Raw genomic sequence first — 24,286 nt, 5'->3', positions numbered from 1 at the left:
GGCAGAAGCAGCAACTGCAGGCCAACCTAGCAAAGCACACACAGCAAAGTCGCAGTACTCCTCCTCCAGCTCTTCAGCTCTTCTGGATCAAGAGGAACCTCTGCCTAGGAGAAGTGTTCTAGTAGTCAGGGTTTTGGGTCCGCTACTTATACCCCTTTCTGCCTTTGAAGTATGCAAACTTCAAAGGAAAGTCTCTGTTGTTCACAAGATCCTGCCTTGCCCAGGCCTGGCCCCAGACACACTCCAGGGGGTCGGAGACTGCATTGTGTGAGGACAGGCACAGCCCCTTCAGATGTAAGTGTCAGCTCCTCCCTCCCCACTCCAGCCCAGGAGACTCATCAGGATATGCAGGCTACACCCCAGCTCCCTTTGTGTCACTGTCTAGAGGGAATTCACAACAGCCCAACTATCATTCTGACCCAGACGAGGAATACACATGCAGGCAGAGGCACCGAATGGTTAAGCATGAAAAGGCCCACTTTCTAAAAGGGCCATTTTCAAACTGACAATCTAAAAACCAACTTTACCAAAATATGTATTTTTAAATTGAGTTCAGAGACCCCAAATTCCACATTTCTATCTGTTCCCAATGGGAAACTGCACTTAAAATATATTGAAAGGCAGTTCCCATGTTAAACTATGAGAGAGATATGCTTTGCAGAAGTGAAAACCGAATTCTGCAGTATTTCACTGTCAGGACATGTACAACACATCAGTACATGTCCTGCCTTTAACATACACTGCACCCTGTCCATGGGGCTCCCTAGGGCCTACCTTAGGGGTGACTTACGTACAGTAAAAGGGAACGTTTGGGCCTGGCAAGTGGGTACACTTGCCAGGTCGAAATGGCAGCTTAAAACTGCACACACAGACACTGCAGTGGCAGGCCTGAGACATGCTCACAGGGCTACTCTTGTGGGTGGCACAATCAATGCTGCAGGCCCACTAGTAGTATTTGATTTACAGGCCCTGAGAACCTCTGGTGCACTTTACTAGGGACTTATGAGTAAATCAAATATGCCAATCATAGATAACCCAGTCACCAATGCAATTTACATAGGGAGCACTTTCACTTTAGCACTGATCAGCAGTGGTAAAGTGTGCAGAGACAAGAAACCAGCAAACAGATCAGAAAAAAATAGGAGGAAGAAGGCAAAACGTTTAGGGATAACCCTGCAAAAAGAGCCCTCCCCAGCACCCACCCTCACTAAGTTTACAACCCTGAATCTTATGTTTTGATGATGGGCATGATTACCGCTGATGACCTAATCCCTGTGTCTCTTCATCTCCAAATCGTTTTCTTGTTAGCTTTACCTCACAGTATAATCGGAAGAGACCATATATATTTTCGAGATAATAAAAAAAAAATTAACCTTACCATATTCCACCAAATTGCTACAGTCAGCCCTCATGATTACATAAACACCGCCAACACTAGATTCAACGAACGCATGATTGAACTTCAAACTCTGAATGTTAAGTCTCGGGAAACTAAGTACAACTCAAAATGCCTTTAGTTATATTTGATGAATGTTTGTGGTGGTGAATTTTTTTTTCACCCCTCTGAAGTGGGCGGGCCCTAGAACTCCACAGCGAGTGAGTCTAAAGAGAGGAATGTATTCACCTATAATCTAACTTTAGCAATGACGGAGGTGGTAAATTTGCCGAAGGAGCATTGTTCCCACTATCTACACAAGCGGAGACCACCAAATACAATGTGATTTGGTGATCCAGATCAGAAGAATAGGGTGTACATTCTGTTTCACTTTTAAGAATGGTGTACTAGTAGGCTTTTTGACTGAGATACAACTATACAGCCTACTCCAAAGATGGAGAATACCACCAATAGCAGCACTTCCCTATAAGTGTCATCCTTGAAAAAGCTCCAGGGTGCGGGCCATCAAGGAGGCGGAACACGTATTGGCTGTTCATCAAAGAAATAATTATGACTGTTTTCAAAATGGAACCAGTGGCAATCATAAAAATGATATGGTATTGTTTGTAAATATGTGTAACATGTTTTCTTTTATGTATGATTAACCTGGAAAAATCTGCATAATTGATCAAACGAATGATTGGTTCAATTAGAGATGAATGCACTCCTTTCTCTAGATGACTGAATCCTGTGTGGCCTAGCCCTGCTTCAAAGCAAACTGAAAAGGCCTAAACTCTAGCTTCCTTGGTACACCATAGATCTCGAGGAAAGGAAACCACTCGGAGCATTGGAGACCAGTGGAGGCAATTACCTCCTTTGAGTCTGTCTCCTCAGGACACTAAGGAGATACGAAAATAGTTTCAATGCCAAGTTTACCTTCATTAAATCTGTTATTGACCCTGCCAAAAGTTGATCAAAAGAACTATTTGAAATAAAAAGGAAAACAAACTGTCTCCCTTGCTTAAATTTGAGGACCCCCTCCCCCGCAGAAAAATCCAAAGAGTTTGCCACATTCTTTGATCAAAATGTTTAATCTATTGAACGATCTCCACACCACCTTCCAGATTCCGGGAATCACATTCCTCTCAAATGTAAATCCAAGATGAGCTAGCTGTTCTTCAATCAAGTCTTCAAAAAACGATCATTACATTTCCATACAACTGGGACTTCTGCTGTTGCCTCGCTGAACGGAGGAAGTGAACCTTTCTGTTCGGCAAGGTTCCTTCAAAATCAGCCTGGTCATCCCATTTCTTAAAGAAAACAGATGAAGGAAATCTCAATTACTTCCATCTTGTTCCTGGTGTTCCTTTTCTTGAACTTCTGACTCATCATAGCTATGATCTCAATCTTTTCTTTGGGCTCCAATCTGATTTCAGACCAGGTCACTGTAAACAAACCACCCTGCCACAGATCCTGGATGATGCACTTCTCACTCTTGAAACTCCTGTCTTTTTGTGATGCTGGAATCATCTGCTGCGTCTGATACAATGATATACTCTGTGCTCCTCAGGATTCTCCATTAATGCATGGGGATTGACAGTGTAGTTTGTGAATGGTTTGCTTCTTGCCTATGACATCGGTCATAGCACATCAAAATTGATAATTGAATGTGTACGCCATTTGTTAGAAAGCTGCATGTCTTGTAAGGATCCAGCCTGGTTCCTACTGTTTTTCACCTCTATATTGAACCACTTAGAGTCCTGCTCAGGGATCAAGTATCATTCATCCACTGATGATGCACATGTCTAGCTAAAGATCTCCTCCTTATTCTCGTCTTTACCCTAACTATGTTCATAGTACAGGACTGGGTGAACTCTTACCAGCTGAAACTTAACTTCCTAACAACTTAATTTTGTATGTATCTCTCCTGGATTTAGCAATTGAAATCCTTGATTGGAAACCAGTTACCCTTGACAATCCTCACTTTTGAGAACAAAGCTAGCGTACAAATGTATATCAGTGCTATGGCTAATGCTGCCCATTCCCAAATGCACCGTCTATGGGGAATTTGCATTTCTCTCTTAACTTGATCTGAATACCCTGGTCCAATCTATAGCATTGTCAGTGTCATAACATGACAACTCTTTATTGACTGAACGTTTAAAACTCACCTCACCCCACTGCAGCACGTTTTTATGTCTACAGCTAAGAGATTTGATCACTTCTCGCCAGGACTACTAACTCTTCAGTGGTTTCCCATATAATCCAGGGCTACCTTCAAGTGTAGGAGACTCGTATACACGTGATTTAGTCTTAGCTCACCTGGGTGTATACATTTTTTTTTTTTTTTTTTTTTTTTTTTTTTAGATGCAATGCTACTAGTGCCTTTCCACTTCATACTTAGGTTGGGACCCATAATTCAGCCATTAGGTCCTGGCAAGTGAGGGGGGTTTACAAAGCTTATCTCCTTTTGTGACCCTTGCTGGATTATGTGATGCAGTTTAAGGAGCACTTTCTTAACACTTACTGTACATGAGCGTGAGCTATTTTTGCAGAAGCCTCACCAATGGGCCAGACACAAAAATGGGAACATTTCACAAAATACAAAGATTTATATTTTTAAATAGTGTGCACTGTAAATTGAATTTTCACTTATTGCTTCAGATGACATGTTGCACTTTTGACAAACTCGTTGGCAATGACATTATTAAACACTTAGGGGGTTATTACAACTTTGGAGGAGGTGTTAATCCGTCCCAAAAGTGACGGTAAAGTGACGGATATACCACCAGCCGTATTACGAGTTCCATAGGATATAATAGACTCGTAATACGGCTGGTGGTATATCCGTTACTTTACCGTCACTTTTGGGACGGATTAACACCTCCTCCAAAGTTGTAATAACCCCCTTAATGATGAAAGGCAAAGTTGGGCCCCAACGAGATTCAAATCTGCGTTCTGAACACAGATATCGGCAACGGGTACATTACACCCCTGTAAAAAAGATAAGAACATTTAATAAGGCTTTTATGTGGAAAAGGGCAATTAATCATAAATATTGCACAACGAAAAAAGGCCGGAACAAAAATTTCAACGGGGCGGTGGGAGAGCAGAGCATTTAGTGTAACAGGGTCTTTAAACATCTAAAAGCCAGAAGTTCATCCACATCTGTCTGAAGGGATGTCGTGTCCCCCCCCCCCCCACCCACCCAAACTCAGGTGAAGTTCACAAAAAACACAGTAAAGCCCATGACGTGTTGCAGAACATTAATACAGAGAAGGGTGCACGACAGGTTTTGACATATTCATGTGCCTGGGCGACGCAGGCGTTGTGTACGTTTCTGGGGCGGTGCGTTTGTAGGAGTGGTTGCGTTGGGTGGGGCTGTGAGTGAGGATGAGCCTGACCCGGTTGTGCCGGTTGTAAGGGTGCTGTTGACGTACGTTAAAGGACCGTGTTAAGCCCTTGACCTGTGGGGGATGGGGGTGGGGCTTCCTACTGGAGCACGAGTCACCTCCTGACGTGCGTTTTATTTCTAGGACTTCCTGCAGACAAATGCATCCCACAGCAGCTGGCGCTCATGGAAAACCTAACCCAGGTACGTTGTGTCCGTCTGATAGCACCATTTCCAGTAGCAGCCACGTGTGAAGTACCTTCCGCAAACTGAATGTCTTCGATTATTAATGGATATTCGTTTTGGCAATAACGAGCTTTAGCGACCTGTCCGGAATATCGACAGAGTCGACCGAACCAAAGTTCAGACCAGTTCCCTGGGGGGCGCACGCCTAACGCAGCAGATATTTTATCACATTGACGTATTAGTAAATTTTAATCTGTTGTTAGTGTTCATGTTGCACAGATTGTTTACAGTAGGCGCCTCAGCCCACTGAGCTTACTTACTGGGGTAGGGATCAGTGAGTGGAAATTTGCACAAACATCTCTGCAGCAGGTATATTAACTCACTGAGCTATTTCGTTGGGCTTGAAGAATGTGACATGCAGGCAATTCGGAGATCTCCGTATCAGATGCCCCAACCCAATGAACTATCCAACTCACATTAAAATATGCGCACACAAGCCTCTGCAGTTGGTCCTCAACTGATCATAGTTGCCTTTTGGATATGCATGGGATGTTTGAAGATATTTCCAATGATTCATTTATACATGAGAGCTTAACCAAACAAGAATATTAATTTATTTAACCTATCTTTTGGAGCAGCCTTGCAAGGACTGTAAAGGACGCTTTGTTTTATGTATACTCTGTAACTATATGTAATTGCCATATCAAGTTTTAAAAATGTTTATGAATTTGTAACTTGGTGGTTTTAGTCCTGTTTATGTGGAAGAAGGCACATTTAATACCCCGCCTGTTCTTCATACGTAGTGGACTGGGGTAGAAGACAGAACGGCTCCCATCACAGTTTGGACTCCTTTCTTCTCTATCCATGCTCACGTGACAGGCAATGACAAACCTGGCGTGCACTAAACCGCAGACTTTGAGCTGGTTTTCACTCTTCCTATTTTGTCCTGAAGCTTTCACTTTCACAGTGTGATTTGTTAATGACCAATGTGGTCATATGAGTGATGCTTGACAAAAGCATTCTTTTTTCCAGCCTAACTTGAGCAATACAATGTATCAGTATCACAAGTCTCTTTTAAAAATAATTTTATGATTTCATTTAAATTTAACCTTTCATATTCCTGACGGGGTCACTTAGGACTCCGATTTGCAATGCCCTTAATAATAATACCGTTCTGTAAAGAAATTATACTGAAATCAATTATGGTTAACAATACCATCAATCTGCTTCTAATAGTTGGTACTGGTTTTACAGGTTATGAAAACGCTGTGGATTATCAGATGCTGTTTGCAGGATTGTCACACTTTAGTTGTCCGTGGAATTGCTTCTGTTGTAGTCTACAAGGATAGACGTCATTCCACGATGGCCACTTTATTCACAGTAGTGAGCTACCAAGACACAGGGAAGCACCATCCGTATACATACAGGCAGACGTGGAATGATCTTCCTTAGAGGCACTACGATGTGCGTTTTTTAAATATAAATGTTGGGGCAACCTTATGAAACGCACAGAACCTGTTTGCCCTGTGCCCCCCACTTCCCCTTAATACCCATAGAATAGTTATGCTAGTTGTGCAAATAACCAGCATTTAGAGTAATTTATGCATCTAAATGGATAACAAAATACTGGGTATTTCTGAGGGTTTAATGTTGATGGCTCCTCCCCATCCTGTTGCGGGCTCCACTCTTTACTACAGCAGACAGCGTTGAGGGTTACAGAACAGCCTTCTTGCGGGTTCCTTTACAAACTGCAGAACTGAAGAATGGCGTTGGATGGAATGATTTTTATTTGGGTGGATCTGTGGCTGCTTTGCTTAGATTTAGAAGTTGTTGTTAACATTTTTTGTGAGATTTGATCTTCTGCTTGAATGTGTTGAGTTGCTTCGATGCCCCAGGGATCTCATTGTATCTGACCTTACCGTCTGTGATTCCAAAAGGGGCGGGACAGTGAAATAACTTTGGCTTCAGAAACAAATACCAGGGACAGCAAACAGCCCCACACAGCTCACATTTTTGTAATCTCTGAAAGGTGATTTTTTTTGTCAAATCTAATATGTTCAAAGTGGTTCCTGTCCCTGGTCCTTTTGGTTGACCACGTTATCAAGATTTTAAAACTTCATTTTTGCAGCAATAGGTTTCTTCATCTGCACTTTATTTCATTTAAATATTTGTGAACATTTAGCTTGTGTTATTTCTCAGTGCCGTTCTGATACTCCTCTCTTTTTTACCCCCCTGCAGCACTGGAGTCTGATGCCTCTGACGAAAGGCTTGGTGCTGCGATGCAAACTTGCAGTGACATGCTGTCAAAATCGTATCCCCATGTGCCTATGGGTGTGCCTGGCCTCAATTTTCTTGTCTGCATCATGTGGACTTGCCCAGAGCCTGGACAAAGATATCGAGCCACTGTCCTGGGCTGTGTGTCTACAAATCCCCAACGAGGCGGCGAACATGGAGCAGCTGGCACGTGTGGCGGATGAACTGGCACAAGCAACAGGCCTCGTGAATAAGGGCCAGATAGGGGAGCTAAAGGACCACTATCTTTTCACGGGCCACTGGGGTGCCCTGGATCGGGAGAGCCAGTCTAGGATGAGAGAAGCTGTGGAGGCCCTCTTGGCACAGCACAACAGTGTGCTGTGGTACACAGAGCAGAGGCACCTCAGACGCTCCAAGCGCAGTGTGACATTCAACGACCCAAAGTATCCCCACCAGTGGCACTTGGTGAGAAGTGCCGAATCTCTAGAAACCTTTCACTGGGAGTAAAGGATGGCACCTGATTCATGCTCGGCATGTGATACTCTGGGTGCACTCGCGCCATAATTTCTGCTGTAGCTCAAACAAAAAGCATAACATGTTGGGACCTGATTCTCACTCACGCGTACAATGTTTTATCTTAGACCCACATTCATACCTCAAGTAGGGTATGCTGATCCTGGTCTAGAACTGAAAAAGCGATTTCTTGTGTCCTTACATACAGGTGGGCATTCTGGGCCCTGAGGCACTCTAAGAATGAGTATCCTATGCTTTCACTCACACTAAGAATGTGACACTATGGTAGATCAATCAGAACGTGTAGGTATCCTGTGCCCCCTCTCACAGATAGAATGGGGTATTCTATCACCACAATCATATGGGGGAACCTGCCCTACCTCTCATATTCAGAATGCAGTGGCCTAAGCCTTCACTCACACTGAGACCAAGATGTCGTAGGCTCTCAGTCCCACTGAGATTGGAGTGCCATTGGCCATCCCTCACACTCTAAATAGCGTCATGGTCCTCGCTCAGAATTGCGTATTTCAAGGTCTTACACGCCCTGAGAATGTGGCTCCTAGTAATTATACCAAAAACTGGGAAATCAGGCACTGCATTCATGGTCTGATGTAGGTACCCTGCCCCACCTCACACTCTGAAAGTGAACAGTACTCCCTCAATAATTATTTGTCATGAAATGTTTAAATTGTTCTCAGAATGGTACTGTGTGCACAACATTTGATTCAAATGAGTTTCTTTCAAATCAGTAAGCCGGTGGCCATGGGGGAGGGGGGGTGAGGCTATAATAACAGAGTGGCAAGGATAGATAGTAGCAGCCTTTCAAAAGCCATGCAGTATGTATTTCTTTTATGGGATAGTAGATTTGCTGAGTCCATACAGAGCAGAGAGCAAATTCTATTAATCGTAGTACAACCAAGGAGATTTTATACTTCTGTGCTGTGCTTTTTAGAAGTCTTTTTATTGAACATTTGCTCAGTGTACAGCAAATACAATTGCTGGATCATGCACACATTATACATCGTAAAGAAGCAGACCACATTACAGTTATGAAAGCTGTAGGTGTCAAGTGGAAAGTCTCCAACTTATACAGCTATTAATATCCCATCTGGGTGGAATTGGAACAGTAACACAGGTCTGCCCCCCCCCCCCAGAGTCTCATTCTTTTTCTTCTATCACTGTATGCTTTCGTGTTCCCCCTTGGAATACAGGGTAGTTCTGTTGGATTAAGAAATTAGTCAAACTCTGGTGAGGGTACACTGAATACTTATGGGTATCCTAGGCTTTCGCAGTTGGATATAGTTGACTCTTACTCATGTGTAGGCATCATTGACCCCGCTAATATTCACATTTTGGTATCCTGGACCCTCACTTATATTCAGATCTAGATATCTTGGGCCTACTAGCACTCGGACATAGCTCTTCATGGCCCTGGTGCACACATCTGTCTAGATGTCTTGGGCCTTCTTTCACAATAGGGTAAAGGTATTCTAGGCCTTCACAGACACAGTGAGATATAAAGTCCAAAGCCCCTACATTTACTGTTCCCATGCTATGCCACTGAATTGTATCTCTGATTGCTACCTTAATAAGCCCTTCTCAGTAGGAACTATGTGGCCTTCTACTTTAAGTAACATGTATTTTGTTTTGTCTAGAACAATGCCCGGAGACCGGGGATGGACATCAATGTGACCGGTGTCTGGGAGCGGAATGTGACAGGCCGAGGGGTGACTGTTGTGGTGGTGGACGATGGGGTAGAACACACGCTGGCCGACATCCACCCGAACTATGTGAGTACTGTCAACTTATATGAGATGGCAGCTGCACAGCAGGGAGCATGGGTGCGAAGGGCCTCTCAGACCAGATTGACATAGGTCTGAAGAGAAGGATGTGACAAAAGCCTACGGAGGAGGCTGGTGCGGAGCCTGAGATGGAGGTTGGCACTGAGCCTAAGGTTGCACGGAGACTGGGATCCTCTGCACCTGGATGTGAAGGGCTTCATTAAGGGGGGGGGGAGGGTTGGCACAGGGCCCGAGAATGGATCGCGGTGGAAATATGGCAGTGTGGAACAGATCTAGTGGGGAGAAGAACGGCTTCTGGGCTTGGGTGACATATAGTCCCATGATCTGGTTGAAGGTGAGGGTTGGAGGTCAGGGAGGGGCAGGATTGCCACTTTACCCAGAGAAGAATACCAGCCATTTGTTCACGTTTTAAGATGCTACAATAGCAAAGACGTGTGTCTTGAATAGAAAGTTATATAAAAGTGTCTGTACTCATTTTAATGTGGCTTTTCTCTCTTTGGTTACTTTAACTATCTGTCAGGGGTCATGAAGGCTGCTTCAGAACGCATATTAAAATGTTTTGTCTTATATTTACCGTTTAAACCATATATTGATAAGGGGCAAAAAATAGCAGCTATAGGTGACATTTCTAATTGTACTGGTAGGTCATTAAGATATTGGTCATACCAGTAAGAAAATGACTGGTTGGAACCCTAGAGAGGGGTGGCATTTCCTGATGTGGTGGACATGGTGGGTCCATCTTGCAGTGGTTGTCCTGCATTTGAAACACATGCATTTTTCAGAAAGATCATCACTGTTCCTCGTACATGTACCTCTATATCGACCTTCATCCACAGTTCTTGCCTTTCTTTGACTTGTATTATTCATATGGTCGTTCACCCTTCCTGTTCATCTTGTAGAGCCCTGAAGGCAGCTATGACTTGAACTCCAATGATGATGACCCCATGCCACATCCAGACACCGATAACGACAACCACCACGGGACCCGCTGTGCTGGAGAAATTGCTGCGGTTCCCAACAATAGCTTCTGTGCAGTGGGAGTAGCATACGGGAGCCGTATCGCAGGTATGAGACCCAAACCTCTTAGAGGTGACTTGAGGAGTAGCAGACCTGGTCTCCCAGCAGGGCTTTCTAGTGCTCTGTGGCCTAGAATCCCTGACCAGTGGGGCCCCACAAGTAACAAAAGCTTATAAAATGTCATACTGATTGATGAATGCTTGTGCTTAGCACATTAAAAGTTACCAGGTGTTTGGGGCTAAAGTCAAGGACAGCAGAACACATTTGATCTTTAGTGGTGTATATCCCCCGCCACCAACCTTCAAACATTAAATTAAAAGTGTATGTGTGTGAGTGGTGGTTCAGGTGTATTGTGGTAGAACTAGCAGTGATCCATATGGGTTAAGGTAGTTTGATTCACTGTGGATCAAGCATACCATCTTTATTGTCCAGCTGGATTGCTTGGGGTATTTTCACAACAGACATATGTTGAAGCTTTGATAGTGGTTGTGTGCCATAGGTGGTAGTTGTGATCAGCCAGGTCTTTACTGCTGTTTGTAAATCCAGGTGCATGTGTTTTTTATTTATTTAGGAACATGTTCCACAGCTAGGGTGTCTGTGCCACACAATCAGTTGTGCAAAAGCAAGACTTTATATATTTGCAAATACTCATGGGTAGGTCCATTCTCGATTGGAGTATCCTTCTTTGGTGATAGGCACAACGTTTGTGTTAAAAGAGAATTAGCTCAGGGCTGTTGGTCTGACTAACAAAGAGCACCATTAAGGAGGTTCATCTTGCAACTGAGTACTGTTAAAGAGCTTTGAGTTACAGATATTGAAGTGTAGATTTGTATTGCATTGAAGTTGTGTTTCTATAGCACTTTGTGCTCTAACAAGTAACATAGTACATTTTCGGTCGGGTAGTCTGCTATTGTGTAGAGGAGCTTTGGACAGCAAAATACTTGGCTGTCATGCAGCATCTTTGGATAGTCTTGATTTTGTGTTTGATAACCAGAGTTTTGGACTTGCTGTGTTTTGTTGCTGCTCCTATGTTTGAATTTGAAGCAGAAAGTTGTGAGAGATGGACATTTTAGCATTAGATGCATGTGAATGGATAGATACAAAGTACGTAAGAGCATTTCACCAATTCTTGGAGAAGTTTGGAGTCATGCATGCATGGCAGAGACTGCACAAACTGTGATTAGGTATTGTGTAGCTGCCTATGCAAGGGTGTAGGAGAGGAGTGATGAGAAAAGACTGCCCAGTTTACAGGCAGATAGCTACTAGTTTTGTTTTGATTTGTATAAAACATATACAGATATATAGAATATGGGATTGGGAAGGGCCCAGAGGTGAAATGATGCTATATTTTGGCTGGAAGGGTGTCTTCTTCCATCCTCTAAATTATATGCTCTGAGGACTTCATCTAGGATAAGCAGGAAGTAACCAATGAGAATGGGCTTTATACAGTCAGCCATAGTATATGCTTATGTGGGCACACTATACAGCGACAAAGAAGCAACCAGACACAATATATGCCTTTAGATTACACACTGGTGTGCCTGGGCATTCTGTAGGAATGGGCATGATAGAGCTACCTGTAGTGTACTTCAATAGGTCACTGTGGTGCTGCAGGGGCCTGGGTTATGAAGGTGTGCATTCATGCCGGGCAGAGTTGTGCAACCATGTTTTTTGCAATTACGCTTTCTAAACTATATACATTTAACTCTCATTTTCTCTGAGTTTGGGCATGTGCTGCCACTAGAGCCCATTAGAACCCCAGAGGAGCCACATAGTATAGTCTGTCCAGAAAAAGTAATTGTCGTACCCAGCTACAATACATGGGCTTTGGCGTACACAGAGGAGCAAAACACAGGAATCAACATTATACATCCAGCCATGTTATATCGTCAAAGGGGTCAGCCAACAAGCAGCAGTTGAGCAAGCCATAGGAATAGGCATTGCACAAACAGCCATAGCCTTAAGTTCTAAGTATCACCCAAAACTAACAAGGGAGTATCCATTATTAAACCAGCCACAGTAAATGGTCTGGGGATTACATAAAGGAGCAGGAGAGCAGCTTCACGTGGGACTGGTCACTCTACACAGCCTTACTATATGGCCTGAGGGGTGCACTCAGAAAAAGCCATTGGACAACCATTAGGAATGGGCATGATTTAATAAGCCATGGTATACGGTGTGAAAAGTTCACACAGGTGTGACAGAGCATCCCAAGTCAACAGCGGACACCAGAGATTCATGGTTGTCTAGGGACCCCCTTTGGGTGGTGCTAGCACAATCCAACGATGTAGGTGAGACGGGGTGTGGAATTGTATTAAGTATCTACTTTTCTATTAGATGGGATGGTGCAGCTATCTTCTTGTCCTGTAAGAAAAACCCTTATTTTTTGCTTTCATGCAGTGAAGTTAGATGTCAGCGTTCTTGCTATCTCAAAGTTCTCATGATAGCCTCACTGATTAATTTAGGGCTCACATCAGGATTTGTATATAATCTGAGCGTTCCTGTAGCATTATAAATAACCTCTAATTGCACAATTAAACAATTATTTCACACATTTTCAGACTGGAACCACTGTAAATTTGCAAGCTGATCTCTCAGCTTGCTGCGTTTCCTTAGAGTGCTCGCTCTAACATATTCAGGTTTTAACAACTTCTACACATAGATGCAGGCCCTGCCTTAGTAGGAAACTATGCCAGATCTATACTGTGGTATTTTAGACTGCTAACCAAAGGGTTTGTGTGGGCCTATTTCTCTAGTGGACAAAATAAACAGGTCCTTGAACCCCAACAAAATGTCCTGAGTATTGGGTGATAGGAATTCCATGCCCCTGCAAAGATGACATTAAGGAACTAGCGGAATAGAACTTCAGTTGGTGATTTTGTGGACAGAAGAAATGTAAGGTCAAAGCAAGAGACTGAGGGGCAGGAAGAAGCATGGTTTAAGGAAAGGTGTGGGAGGGGCCTAAGTAGAGCAGCAATTCTGGTCTAGGCCCTAAGAGGCCCAAAGAGAGAAGAAGCCACAGTAAGTCTTCCTTAACCTCTCTACCCTTGAACAGGATGCCCTGGGTGGAGAGGCAAGTTTGGCATCAAGGCAGGATTCTTTCTAGGGAGACCCAAACACTTTGATTTACACAGCAAAATGTACCCTTTGACCAGACAAATTAAACTCGCTCATATTTAATAGACAAAATAAAGACAGAGCTGCACAATGTCAATCAGTTTCATGAAGGATCAACAAGTGCTGTCTAAAGTGGCTTCCTACTTCTCAGCTCTCATTCCGCAACAAAGGCGTACCAGATGTCGGTACCAACATGCCACACTGTGCCTGGGGCTACCTCTTACTTGCTCAGATGCACAAATGCCAGATATCTGGTCCCTCCCGTAGCAGGGATGGGCATCTCGAGTGCAAATTATGAGTCATGTGACTTCTGTGTGGCAGTGTGTAGTGAAAGACCTTAGACTGGGCCCGCTGTATGAAGGCCAGTCAGGCTCTAAATAAAGTGGAAGTTGTCTGGTTGCTGCATCCTAAATGTACTGGAACTTGCTGAGTATCAGGACAGATGCCCCTGTGTGTAAATTATTTCCATAAATGTTGCATGGCGGATACCCTTGTGGAAACAACCTAAAAGCTAAAAGCTTCTTGTACTAATGAAGAAGGATTTGGTAATATAATTAGATTGAAGTTTAAGGAGATGTTGCAGTGTGATGATTTCCACTTCATTTACCTTGTTGGCAGCAGCTGATGAACATCGTAGATCATGGGTTACCTAGATAGGTGGGCAGGTGGTGGAACCAGTTCCCACAGTTTTGATTTTCTTTTTAACAAGAGATTAGCTCAATGTAATGGCAAGACATCCACAAGTTCATCGCAAAGAGCAGGGGCACATGAGCCACATTAAACCGATTTTCCTATTAAGGAAGCTCTGGCGGACGCTGTGGTAGTTGTAGCTGGTATGATTGAAATATTTGAGGTCAAGAAGGGACTAAGCTAGATGTTGAATAGCAGTGGAACAATGGTGAATACCATTGATAGAGAGGAAAAGAGAAGACACATGAAAGAAGGAAGCAAGTCTGTGTGAGAGCTTTAACGAGGCTAGATTCAGGGGCCTATCATAATTTCAGATATCGCATAATCTTTATACTAAGATGAGGTGATCAGTGTTGAAATTCAGTTCACAGTGTATTTGGAGGGTGGAATCTCTGTTTTAGTCCCATGGAGCAATTGGATGATTCGGTGTACCGGCCAGCCTAGAATCCTGTTTAACAGTTTATTTTCCTGGAGGAAGGCAGACAGTTAATTGAATTGATCAGTGTGCCAAGCAAAGGTCTGTTAGAGATTGGTTTGAACTTGGAGATGTCAGCGGAGCCCAAGGATTGTTTCTGAAGGATAGGTTTGATATGTGATGTCTTGAGGTTGTTGGTGACGTTGCTGGAATTAAAACAGATTGAGGATGCTCCTGCTCAGGGTGCTGATGTAGCTCAAGAGAACAAGTTCTTTGAGGACTTACCTTAAGTGCACAAGTCCTGTGGTTGACGAGCCGTGCCACTTGCTTTATTGGTTTTATTTTTAGGTTGTTTGTAAAAATCAGGTTGAAGACATTGAACCTGCATGTGGCCTAAGATATTGAGTTTTGATTGATGGAGGCTTAGGTAGTTTTTGGGTCAGACTTGGTCTGGACTTTGGCTTTTGCGAGTAATTTGAAATCTAATTTAGAAACCTTACAGACAGGAAGTTTGATTTTTTTTTTTTAACTTCCTTCCAAGCTCTAACAAGCGCATTGGTCTTTGAGTATAGCCAAGTCGGAGCAATAGGAAGGTGCGGCTGGTGGTTGACAGCATGCCTGTCTCTCTCTTTAAAATCACCTTCCATGGAATGACCAAGATTGCTTTGAAAATGTGCACAACTCACTGTGTTGGACCAGAGATCAGGTTATGCAGGTTCAGGGCTTCATGGTTAAATAGGACGGATCTAGTTTGAGGAAGCTTGAATTCGGCTAACAAGGTATTGAGGTCACCAGGATGCTTAAGTTGGTGTGTTTAAGAGCGATTTCAGATTTGTTATCATGGAAGGATTGCAAAAAGGCTAGGCTCTGTGGAAGAGGTCTGTACATTAACTCAAATGACTAGAAGAAAGTAAATAGGAGCATGAGGCCTGTTTATTCACAGGTGACGTCTGAGAAATGCAGGAAGCTGATGGTGTGTGAGGAAGTCTTTAAGGTGCTCCTCCTCTGCCAATTTTCTTTGATGTTCAACCCCTCATTATGAGTTGATGATGGGATGGCCTTCTAGAGCGCGGGGGCAGTACCCTATCTTAAACCACAATTCTGCAATCCAGAGGAGTTCTTTGCTGGAATCTGATTAAATTGTGAATGCTTATACAGTTGTGCAGTGTGAATCTTTTTGGGATTCACATGCTGGTCTTTATTCCGCAATCTAGTGATTGTAGTCTCTCTTATCTTTTTTCCGTGGGCTGCATCGACCATTTAGGCCTAAGCCCCTCCTTTTGTAATGAACGACATATGCCTCAGAAACCCCTAGATACAGTTGCCATATTTAAATTATTTTTTCCACTGTTGGATCTGGATGCTAAAGGGAGAGCTCCAGAGTTGAGGTAGAAAAAATTGGTCTGAGAAGAATAGTTTTCTCTGAAATCACTGTTGAGGGGAGCGATTCTACCATGACTGGCAAAGAGAGGGAAAACACTGGAAAAACACGGGAAACACCGAAGGTAACGCATCAAGATCACGTGGTCAGATTAATAAAAAAGGTGCATGGAACATACCCCTTTAGGTTTTGACCAGAGGGCCCCCACAAATACACCCAAAAACACAAGGTCTGTAACCTCTGCATTCCAAAGAACCTCAATTCAGAGAATGTGCCGTGTGTGCAGAATTCTTGCAGAAAACCATCAGGGCAAGGCAGAAACGGAGGTAGGCACCCTACTCAATAAATCGCCACAAAGAAAACAGGAGTCCTTAAAGGATCTCTGTTTGTCCAGCGGGGAGGAAGATGTCCTGGAGGAGACAGCAGAGGCCCAAAGTGAGGAACCAGGCCTCGAGGAGGTGACTGAGTTTCCTGCAGCAAAAGGGCACAGTGAGGCATCGAGAGGCATTGCCAGGCCGAAGGTAAACCCATGGGGTGGAAACATGACAGAGTCAAAAGTTTTGTACTAAAAAAACCAAACAACTGCAGTATCATCAAAATCATCAACGCCTGAGGACAAAGACAGGCCCAATGAACCACACGGCTCCAAGGCAAAGAACACAGTTGGAGACATACCCTCAATACCAGCTTTGACCTTGAGAGAGGATTAAAAGCATGGGAGGGAGAAAACAAAGGGCAGCTCAACAGCTATCGTGAAGACAGGGACTATCTCTGCACCAAAAAGCATCTCGGTGCCAGCACCAAAAGGTGCGACCCTTAGGCAGAGAAACACTCTGCTTCTTCGCTGAAAAGTTATTGACCTCAGTGTTGAAACACTGAGAAGAAGCAACCAGGCTCAACACCAACTGGAATTTGCACGAGGTCGAACTAAAAGGGGGCACCTCGAGGCAGAACTCAATGTCATGATGAAGAAAAAGGAGTTTGACGAATCTTTACATAATTCCTCTGAAGCAGTACATACAAGCAGGGAAGAGCTAGAGGAGCTGGAAAAACCCCAGTACTCAAAAGCAACAAGAGAAAATGGAGGAGGATTTCTTCAAGCTTGAAGAAGAATAGGAAGAACTCTCGTAAATGGGAGAACCAGCTGATAAGTGGCAGGACATCTGTGCTGACTCCCCAGACGAAGGAGTTAGACTCCTGCTCTTCTAAACCATCACCACTGGATGGCATCACTGTATACAACGCAGTTATAAAGAGAGCTGCAAGTACATAACGGGTCCAACTAGAAAAGGAGCAGTCAAAAGCAGGCTTCCTCCTAAAGGCACTATACTGGACCATAAGACAAACCATTTCCTATCAATGTTACGTAGTTTTCTTGACCAGGGCAGGGAGGCTATCAAAGAACCAAAGTCATAACACCAAGGGTAGAAAATAAGTTCTGCCTCTCCTCAGAGGACCCACTCTACATCAGGAAAAACATGGCAGATGACTTTTGTATTGTTGTAACATGATACACAAGAGTAAATACCCAGTCTACAGGGCCGTGCCCTTAAAGGAAAAACAAGAGCATAGACAAGGTGGGGAGACAAATCAAGAGACTAGCAGCAAAGCAGTGGCGCATAGCCAACTCGAATGCCATGCTAAACAGGTATATCCACCAGCAGTGATATGAGATGGAAGAGCTCATGGCACACCTGCCAGAGGAGTTCAAGAAAAGGGCGGCAAGAAGATCACCAAGACGATCGCCACGATATTGATTGGTCGATAAAGGGGAAGTGAGACCTTTTTGGCTGCTTTTGACACCATTGACTGCAATATTCTCAGTGTTATCGGTACTGCTTGCATGGCTTTGAAGTGGCTGATGTCCCATGGGGCGGACCACCATCAAATTGTGAACACAGTCTGAATCCAAATCCACGTCTATCGGTTGTTGTGTCTCTCTGGGCTCAATTTTATCACCTCTTATTTTCAAGCTGCGTGTGTGGCCAATTGCCTACGTTTTGACACATCGTGGGACACGTTTCTTTATGTACAAGGACGACACAATAGAATTGATGTTTGGTCTAGTGAGGGATACAACATACATTTCCACCTTAGCCTACGACTTACTTCTGGTTCGCTGGTGGAAGTCCCGGACTCCTCTGAAATCAACTCTTTCTAAGACCACATTTTTGTTGGTGCAGAGGTAGCAGTCACTCTGCAGTTGCTGTCCTGACCTACAGCCATGGGCCTTTATCTTTCCCCAAGTTGGTCAATCCTGTCTTAGATAGGAAAATTATGCTCTTCTATCAGCCCTGTATAAATCTGTAAAATAACTTCAGTTAATCAAAAATGCAACTGGCCACTTCATCTACAAAGTTTCCAGAGCCCCCCATATCACACCTTTTCTGAAAGAACTGTTAACGCGTCCTTTTATGATATTTTATTACACATCAGGACTTGTTTTAGTCCAATTAATCTTTTGACCCAGTTGAGAGACACCGTAGGACGAGATAGCTAATCAATATATCAATCAATACATCAATAATGTCATCAATATTTATCACGACAATGCATTTCACTTTAGTCAAAGTCATTAATCAATTCAAAGACTCTACCATGACCTTTCAGCCATGAATAACCACACCTTGTTTAGTAGAATTTTATGAATTTTATTCCCTATTAATTACAATCTAATAGCAAATGCATTAATCTCAACACCAAGAAACATAATAGCATAGTAACAATATGGCAACTTTGATAAGTTTTCATGAAGGCGAGAATCACAAACTTCAGAACATAACACAGCGTGAACATAGATCAATTTTAGCAGAGTGTCAATAACGCGTCAGTTCAACATAGCATAGTTTCGGTCGTTTGTCTATTTGCGTCCGTTTTGGTGAGCACCTGTCCTAACCACTGATTAGCATTCGCATGTTGGACTTCATGCAAAACAATTTAGAACACCAATTTGGAAAACATTTAGCTAAAGTCTCTGTCAAAAGCAAGCAGTTGGTACCTAGAAAGGAAAAGCAAACAGACAAATTACAAATGCATTGTCATAATTACCCTCCAAGGATTAGGTCAGCACACAGGTTCAGTCTTCGTCTTCAGGACATCAGTCAAATCGCCATCAGTCAGAACTCAGCTCTGGGGCAAAAAGGCACTTCCCTCATAAGGAGGTAAAGTGTAAATGGGCAATCTAAGGGCGAGGATGGTTTAAGTAAACCATCAAATTACCAAACAGAGTGACAGAGTTTCTGGATAAAATCAATAGCATTCCCTACCTAATTCCCCTGACTTCCCGTGACATGGGTTTTTATCCCTTTTTCGTAGTACATTCCCCCAAAATTCTATTGGACATTCGTTATACCCCACTATCTTTAACCTATCAAAATTGGACATTAGGTAATCCAAATCTTCACCCCATATTATTTTACAAGTCTTTGATTGGTCTTCGTAATTGACGTCTTCAGAAGTGGCACTTCCGGTGTGACTTCATCCCTTTGTAATTCTTTGCACATCTTTTGGTCAGCAGTTCCATTGTCTTCACCGGTTTGAATGACCTTGTACATTACATTAATCTACACTGTTTCAATTAATTTATAACATTTATTTTGCAAGACGATGAGAAGCGGTGTGAAACGGATTTACATGGTTACATTCATCTTCCAAGTTTGAAGAAAAAGAACAAGCAGGGTCATGGCCCCTTGTGAGTCAGCACTCTGAAGAATAGAAAAATGCATTTAATATAAGAGCCAAGTAGCTAAGCTGCAGCTCAGGCTAACTTGAGGCCTATGAGGTTTTAATACAGATTTAATAACGCAAATGTTAGTGTTAGACCTGACAGCCTTGGGGTAGTCACCCCTAACTTTTTGCCTGCCTCCCTCCACTTTTTGGACACTGTTTTTGCTGGTTTTTAGACTCTGCGCACTTTACCACTGCTAACCAGTGCTAAAGTGCATATGCTCTCTCCCTTAAAACATGGTAACCTTGAATCATACCTGATTAGACTATTAATTTACTTATCAGTCCTTAGTAAAGTGCACTTCATGTGCATAGGGCTGGTAAGTTAAATGCTACTAGTGGGCCTGCAGCACTGGTTGTGCCACCCACTTAAGTAGCCCCTTTTTCCTTGTCTCAGGCCTGCCATTGCAAGGCCTGTGTGTGCAGTTTCACTGCCACCTCGACTTGGCATTTAAAAGTACTTGCCAAGCCTAGAACTCCCCTTTTTCTACATATAAGTCACCCTTAATGTGTGCCCTAGGTAACCCCTAGAGCAGGGTGCTGTGTGGGTAAAAGGCAGGACCTGTACCTGTGTAGTTATATGTCCTGGTAGTGTAAAACTCCTAAATTCGTTTTTACACTACTGTGAGGCCTGCTCCCTTCATAGGCTAACATTGGGGCTGCCCTCATACACTGTTGAAGTGGCAGCTGCTGATCTGAAAGGAGCAGGAGGGTCATATTTAGTATGGCCAGAATGGTAATACAAAATCCTGCTGACTGGTGAAGTCGGATTTAATATTACTATTCTAGAAATGCCACTTTTAGAAAGTGAGCATTTCTTTGCACTTAAATCCTTCTGTGCCTTACAATCCACGTCTGGCTGGGCTTGGTTGACAGCTCCTTGTGCATTCACTCAGACACACTCCAAACACAGGGTACTCAGCCTCACTTGCATACATCTGCATTTTGAATGGGTCTTCCTGGGCTGGGAGGGTGGAGGGCCTGCTCTCACACAAAGGACTGCCACACCCCCTACTGGGACCCTGGCAGACAGGATTGGACTGAAAGGGGACCTGGTGCACTTCTTAGCCACTCTTTGAAGTCTCTCCCACTTCAAAGACACATTTGGGTATAAAACAGGGCCTCTGCCCTACCTCATCAGACACTTGCTGGAGAAGAAACCTGAACCAGAAACTACATCCTGCCAAGAAGAACTGCCTGGCTGCTCAAAGGACTCACCTGCCTGCTTTCTACAAAGGACTGCTGTCTTGCTGTTGCCCTGCTGCCTTGCTGAACTCTTGTCTGGCTGTGAAAGTGCTCTCCAAGGGCTTGGATAGAGCTTGCCTCCTGTTCCCTGAAGTCTCAGGACCAAAAAGACTTCTCTCTTTTACTTGGATGCTCCGTGCGCCGAAAATTTCGACGCACAGCTTGTTTCGCGGTGAGAAAAACGCTGCACTCCGACGCTGATCGACGCGACGCTCTTGGGATGATCGAAGATCCGACGCACGGCCTCGCAAGGACGACGCCGCCCGACCTCTGGAGGAGAAATCGACGCGACGCCTGCCGTGAGATCGTAATTTCAACGCGCAGCCCCGCAGATCGAAGTCTAGAGGAGAAATCGACGCGACGCCTGCCGTGAGATCGTAATTTCGACGCGCAGCCCCGCAGACCGACGCGCAGCCGGAGAACAAGCAGGAAAATCCACGCACAGACCCGGGACATCTGGTAATCCCCGCGATCCACAGAAAGAGACTGTCCGCGCGCCGGAAAACAACGCCCGACTTCCCCGCGTGGAAAATAACGACGCAAGTCCGTGTGTGCTGGGGAGAAATCGACGCACACACCCTTTTTCCACACACCTCTTCTCTTGTGGCCCTCTGAGGAGATTTTTCCACTCCCAACCAGGTACTTGTGCTTGAAAGAGACATTGTTTATATTCTAAAGACTTTAAGACATTTTATATCACTTTTCCGTGATAGTTCTACAATTTTCCATTGCAACTTTATTCTTTTTGACCTATAATTATCCTGATAAATATTATATATTTTTCTAAACACTGTGTGGTGTATTTTTGTGGTGCTATATGGTGGTATTGTATGATTTATTGCACAAATACTTTACACATTGCCTTCTAAGTTAAGCCTGACTGCTCGTGCCAAGCTACCCGAGGGTGGGCATAGGATAATCTTGGATTGTGTGTGACTTACCCTGACTAGAGTGAGGGCTTTTGCTTGGACAGGGGGTAACCTGACTGCCAACCAAAAACCCCATTTCTAACATTGGTGATCAGCGGTGAGGATAGGACTTGTATTTGTGCAGTGACATACAGTAGCTAAGTATTTCACTACCTACCCACAGTTGAAGGTCAACTTGGTTTTTATCTCTTTTTGAAAACCCAATTTTTTTCCTGACAATTTTCAAAAACTAAATCCTCACTCAACATGTCTCTGACTGGGTCTCAGACAGGGGACTTTGACCTAGTCCAGTTGGATACATATACGGTCAAACAACTAAGAGGATTCTGCAGGGCATTGAGGGTACCCACCCAAGGGGCCTCCAGAAAGGAGGACTTTCAAGTGGCGCTGAGGGCCTGGGCAGAAGCCCATTTAGAGGATGATGAGGAAGAGGAGCCAGAACATGGCCCCTCAGAGGAATTTTCACTATCGGTGAACTGCAATTTGCAATTGTGCCCCCTTCCAGACCAGGGAGCAGTGTCTCTATGCAAAGCCTGACCGCAGAGGAAAGGAGAGAGGAAAGGGAGTTCCAATTGCAAAAGGCAAAACTGAAAATTGAGGCTCAACAGGAGGAGAGGAGGGCAGAGAGAGAAGCCAAACAAGCTGAGGCTGAAAGAGCAGCCAAACAGATTGAAGCTGAAAGGGCAGCCAAACAAGCGGAAGCTGAAAGAGCAGCCAAACAGGTGGAAGCTGAAAGAGCTTTGGCTGAAAAGAAACTATTGTTGGCTCATGAACTGAGTCTCAAGGAGCTGGAGATCAAGGCAAGACAGTCTGAATCCAGCAATAATGGTGGCAGCATACAGACAGGACCTGCTGGAGAAAAGAAGGTTCGTATACCCAAAAATGTGGTGCCCAGTTTTGTGGTGGGAGATGACATAGATAAATGGTTAGCTGCTTATGAAGTTGCACTAAGGGCTCATGAGGTTCCTGAAGGGCAATGGGGGGTAGCTATGTGGGGTTATGTGCCGCCATTGGGGAGGGACACACTTCTCACATTGGATCAACCTGATCAAAACACATACCCACTTCAGAAAGCCACTTTACTTGCCAAGTTTGGGCTCACCCCTGAGGGATACCGTCAGAGGTTCAGGGACAGCACCAAACAAACCACACAAACATGGGTAGATTTCTTTGATTTCTCCAGTAAGGCACTGAATGGATGGGTGCGGGGCAACAAAGTAGCAGATTATAAAGGTTTATATGACTTGATTCTGAGAGAGCATATGCTTAATACTACTTATACAGAGTTGCGCCAGCACCTAGTGGATAGTAAGCTGACTGATCCCAGGAAGCTTGCTGAGGAGGCGGACCTCTGGGTTAGCACCAGAGTGTCCAAGAAGGTACCTGGGGGGGACTCCCACAAAGGTGGTCAGGGTTCCCAACAGAAGAAAGAGGGGGGGGGATAAACTTGCAGTTAAGGAACTCTCCAAAGGCCCCCAAAAGAATTCCCAGGGAGGGGGTGGCAACCCTTCCTTTTCCAAATTTGGGAAAAAGCCAGGGACATATGACAAGTCAGGGAGATCTAGCCCCAAATGCATGGAGTGTTACCAGTATGGTCACTACAAAGGCGATCCACAGTGCCCCAAGAGGGCACCGTCCACTACCGGACAGGCGCCTGGGTTGACTAGTGTAGCGCTCGGGGGGAGATGGACCCAAGTAGCTTTGGGGAGCAGGTAGAGATTTCCCTAGTGTCCCTGGGAGAAGGAGAAATGGTGCCCAAGGCCCACATGCCCAAAAATACTTCCAAGTACCGGCAGTGGGTCACCATTGATGGGCAGAAGGTGGAGGCTCTGCGTGACACAGGAGCCAGTATGACTACTATCAAGAGTCAGCTGGTGTCAACAGAGCAGATAGTCCCTAATACATTCCACCAGGTCATAGTCGCTGACAATCGCGAGAGTCACCTACCGGTGGCTCTGGTTCCCTTTGAGTGTGGGGGGGGTCTCTGGTACTCTGAAAGTAGCTGTGAGTCCTGCCATGCCTGTAGAGTGTCTGTTAGGCAATGACCTTGAGCACACTGCTTGGAAAGAAGTGGAGCTCAGGTCTCCCCTGGAGATGTTAGGGTTACCTGAGTGGGTCTGCATGACCACACGGTCCATGGCTGACCGAGAGGGAAGTCAAGGGCATTTGGAGCCTGGAACGATGGCCCAGAGAGCTGCCAGAAGGAGGGACCAGGGGCGCGGGAAACCGGCCCCAGAAGTTCCCGC

General features: G+C 44.4%; 1 protein-coding gene across 4 annotated transcripts in view; it reads left to right on the top strand.

Annotated features, from left to right (window-relative positions):
* PCSK7 (proprotein convertase subtilisin/kexin type 7) overlaps nucleotides 1–24,286 on the top strand; it is a 188,937-nt gene that overhangs the window by 50,678 nt on the left and 113,973 nt on the right. For all 4 annotated transcript variants that reach the window (XM_069224707.1, XM_069224705.1, XM_069224706.1 and 1 more), the window contains 4 exons: nucleotides 4,912–4,970; nucleotides 7,191–7,670; nucleotides 9,374–9,508; nucleotides 10,420–10,585. In XM_069224707.1, coding sequence (XP_069080808.1) covers nucleotides 4,953–4,970; nucleotides 7,191–7,670; nucleotides 9,374–9,508; nucleotides 10,420–10,585 — 799 coding nt within the window. In that variant the 5' untranslated portion in view covers nucleotides 4,912–4,952. The remainder of the gene's footprint in view (nucleotides 1–4,911; nucleotides 4,971–7,190; nucleotides 7,671–9,373; nucleotides 9,509–10,419; nucleotides 10,586–24,286) is intronic.

Source organism: Pleurodeles waltl, chromosome 3_1 (assembly GCF_031143425.1).
Source record: "Pleurodeles waltl isolate 20211129_DDA chromosome 3_1, aPleWal1.hap1.20221129, whole genome shotgun sequence".
Taxonomy (NCBI): domain Eukaryota; kingdom Metazoa; phylum Chordata; class Amphibia; order Caudata; family Salamandridae; genus Pleurodeles; species Pleurodeles waltl.
The sequence above is the reverse complement of the archived record's forward strand: the minus strand, read 5'-3'. Positions and strand labels throughout refer to the sequence as shown.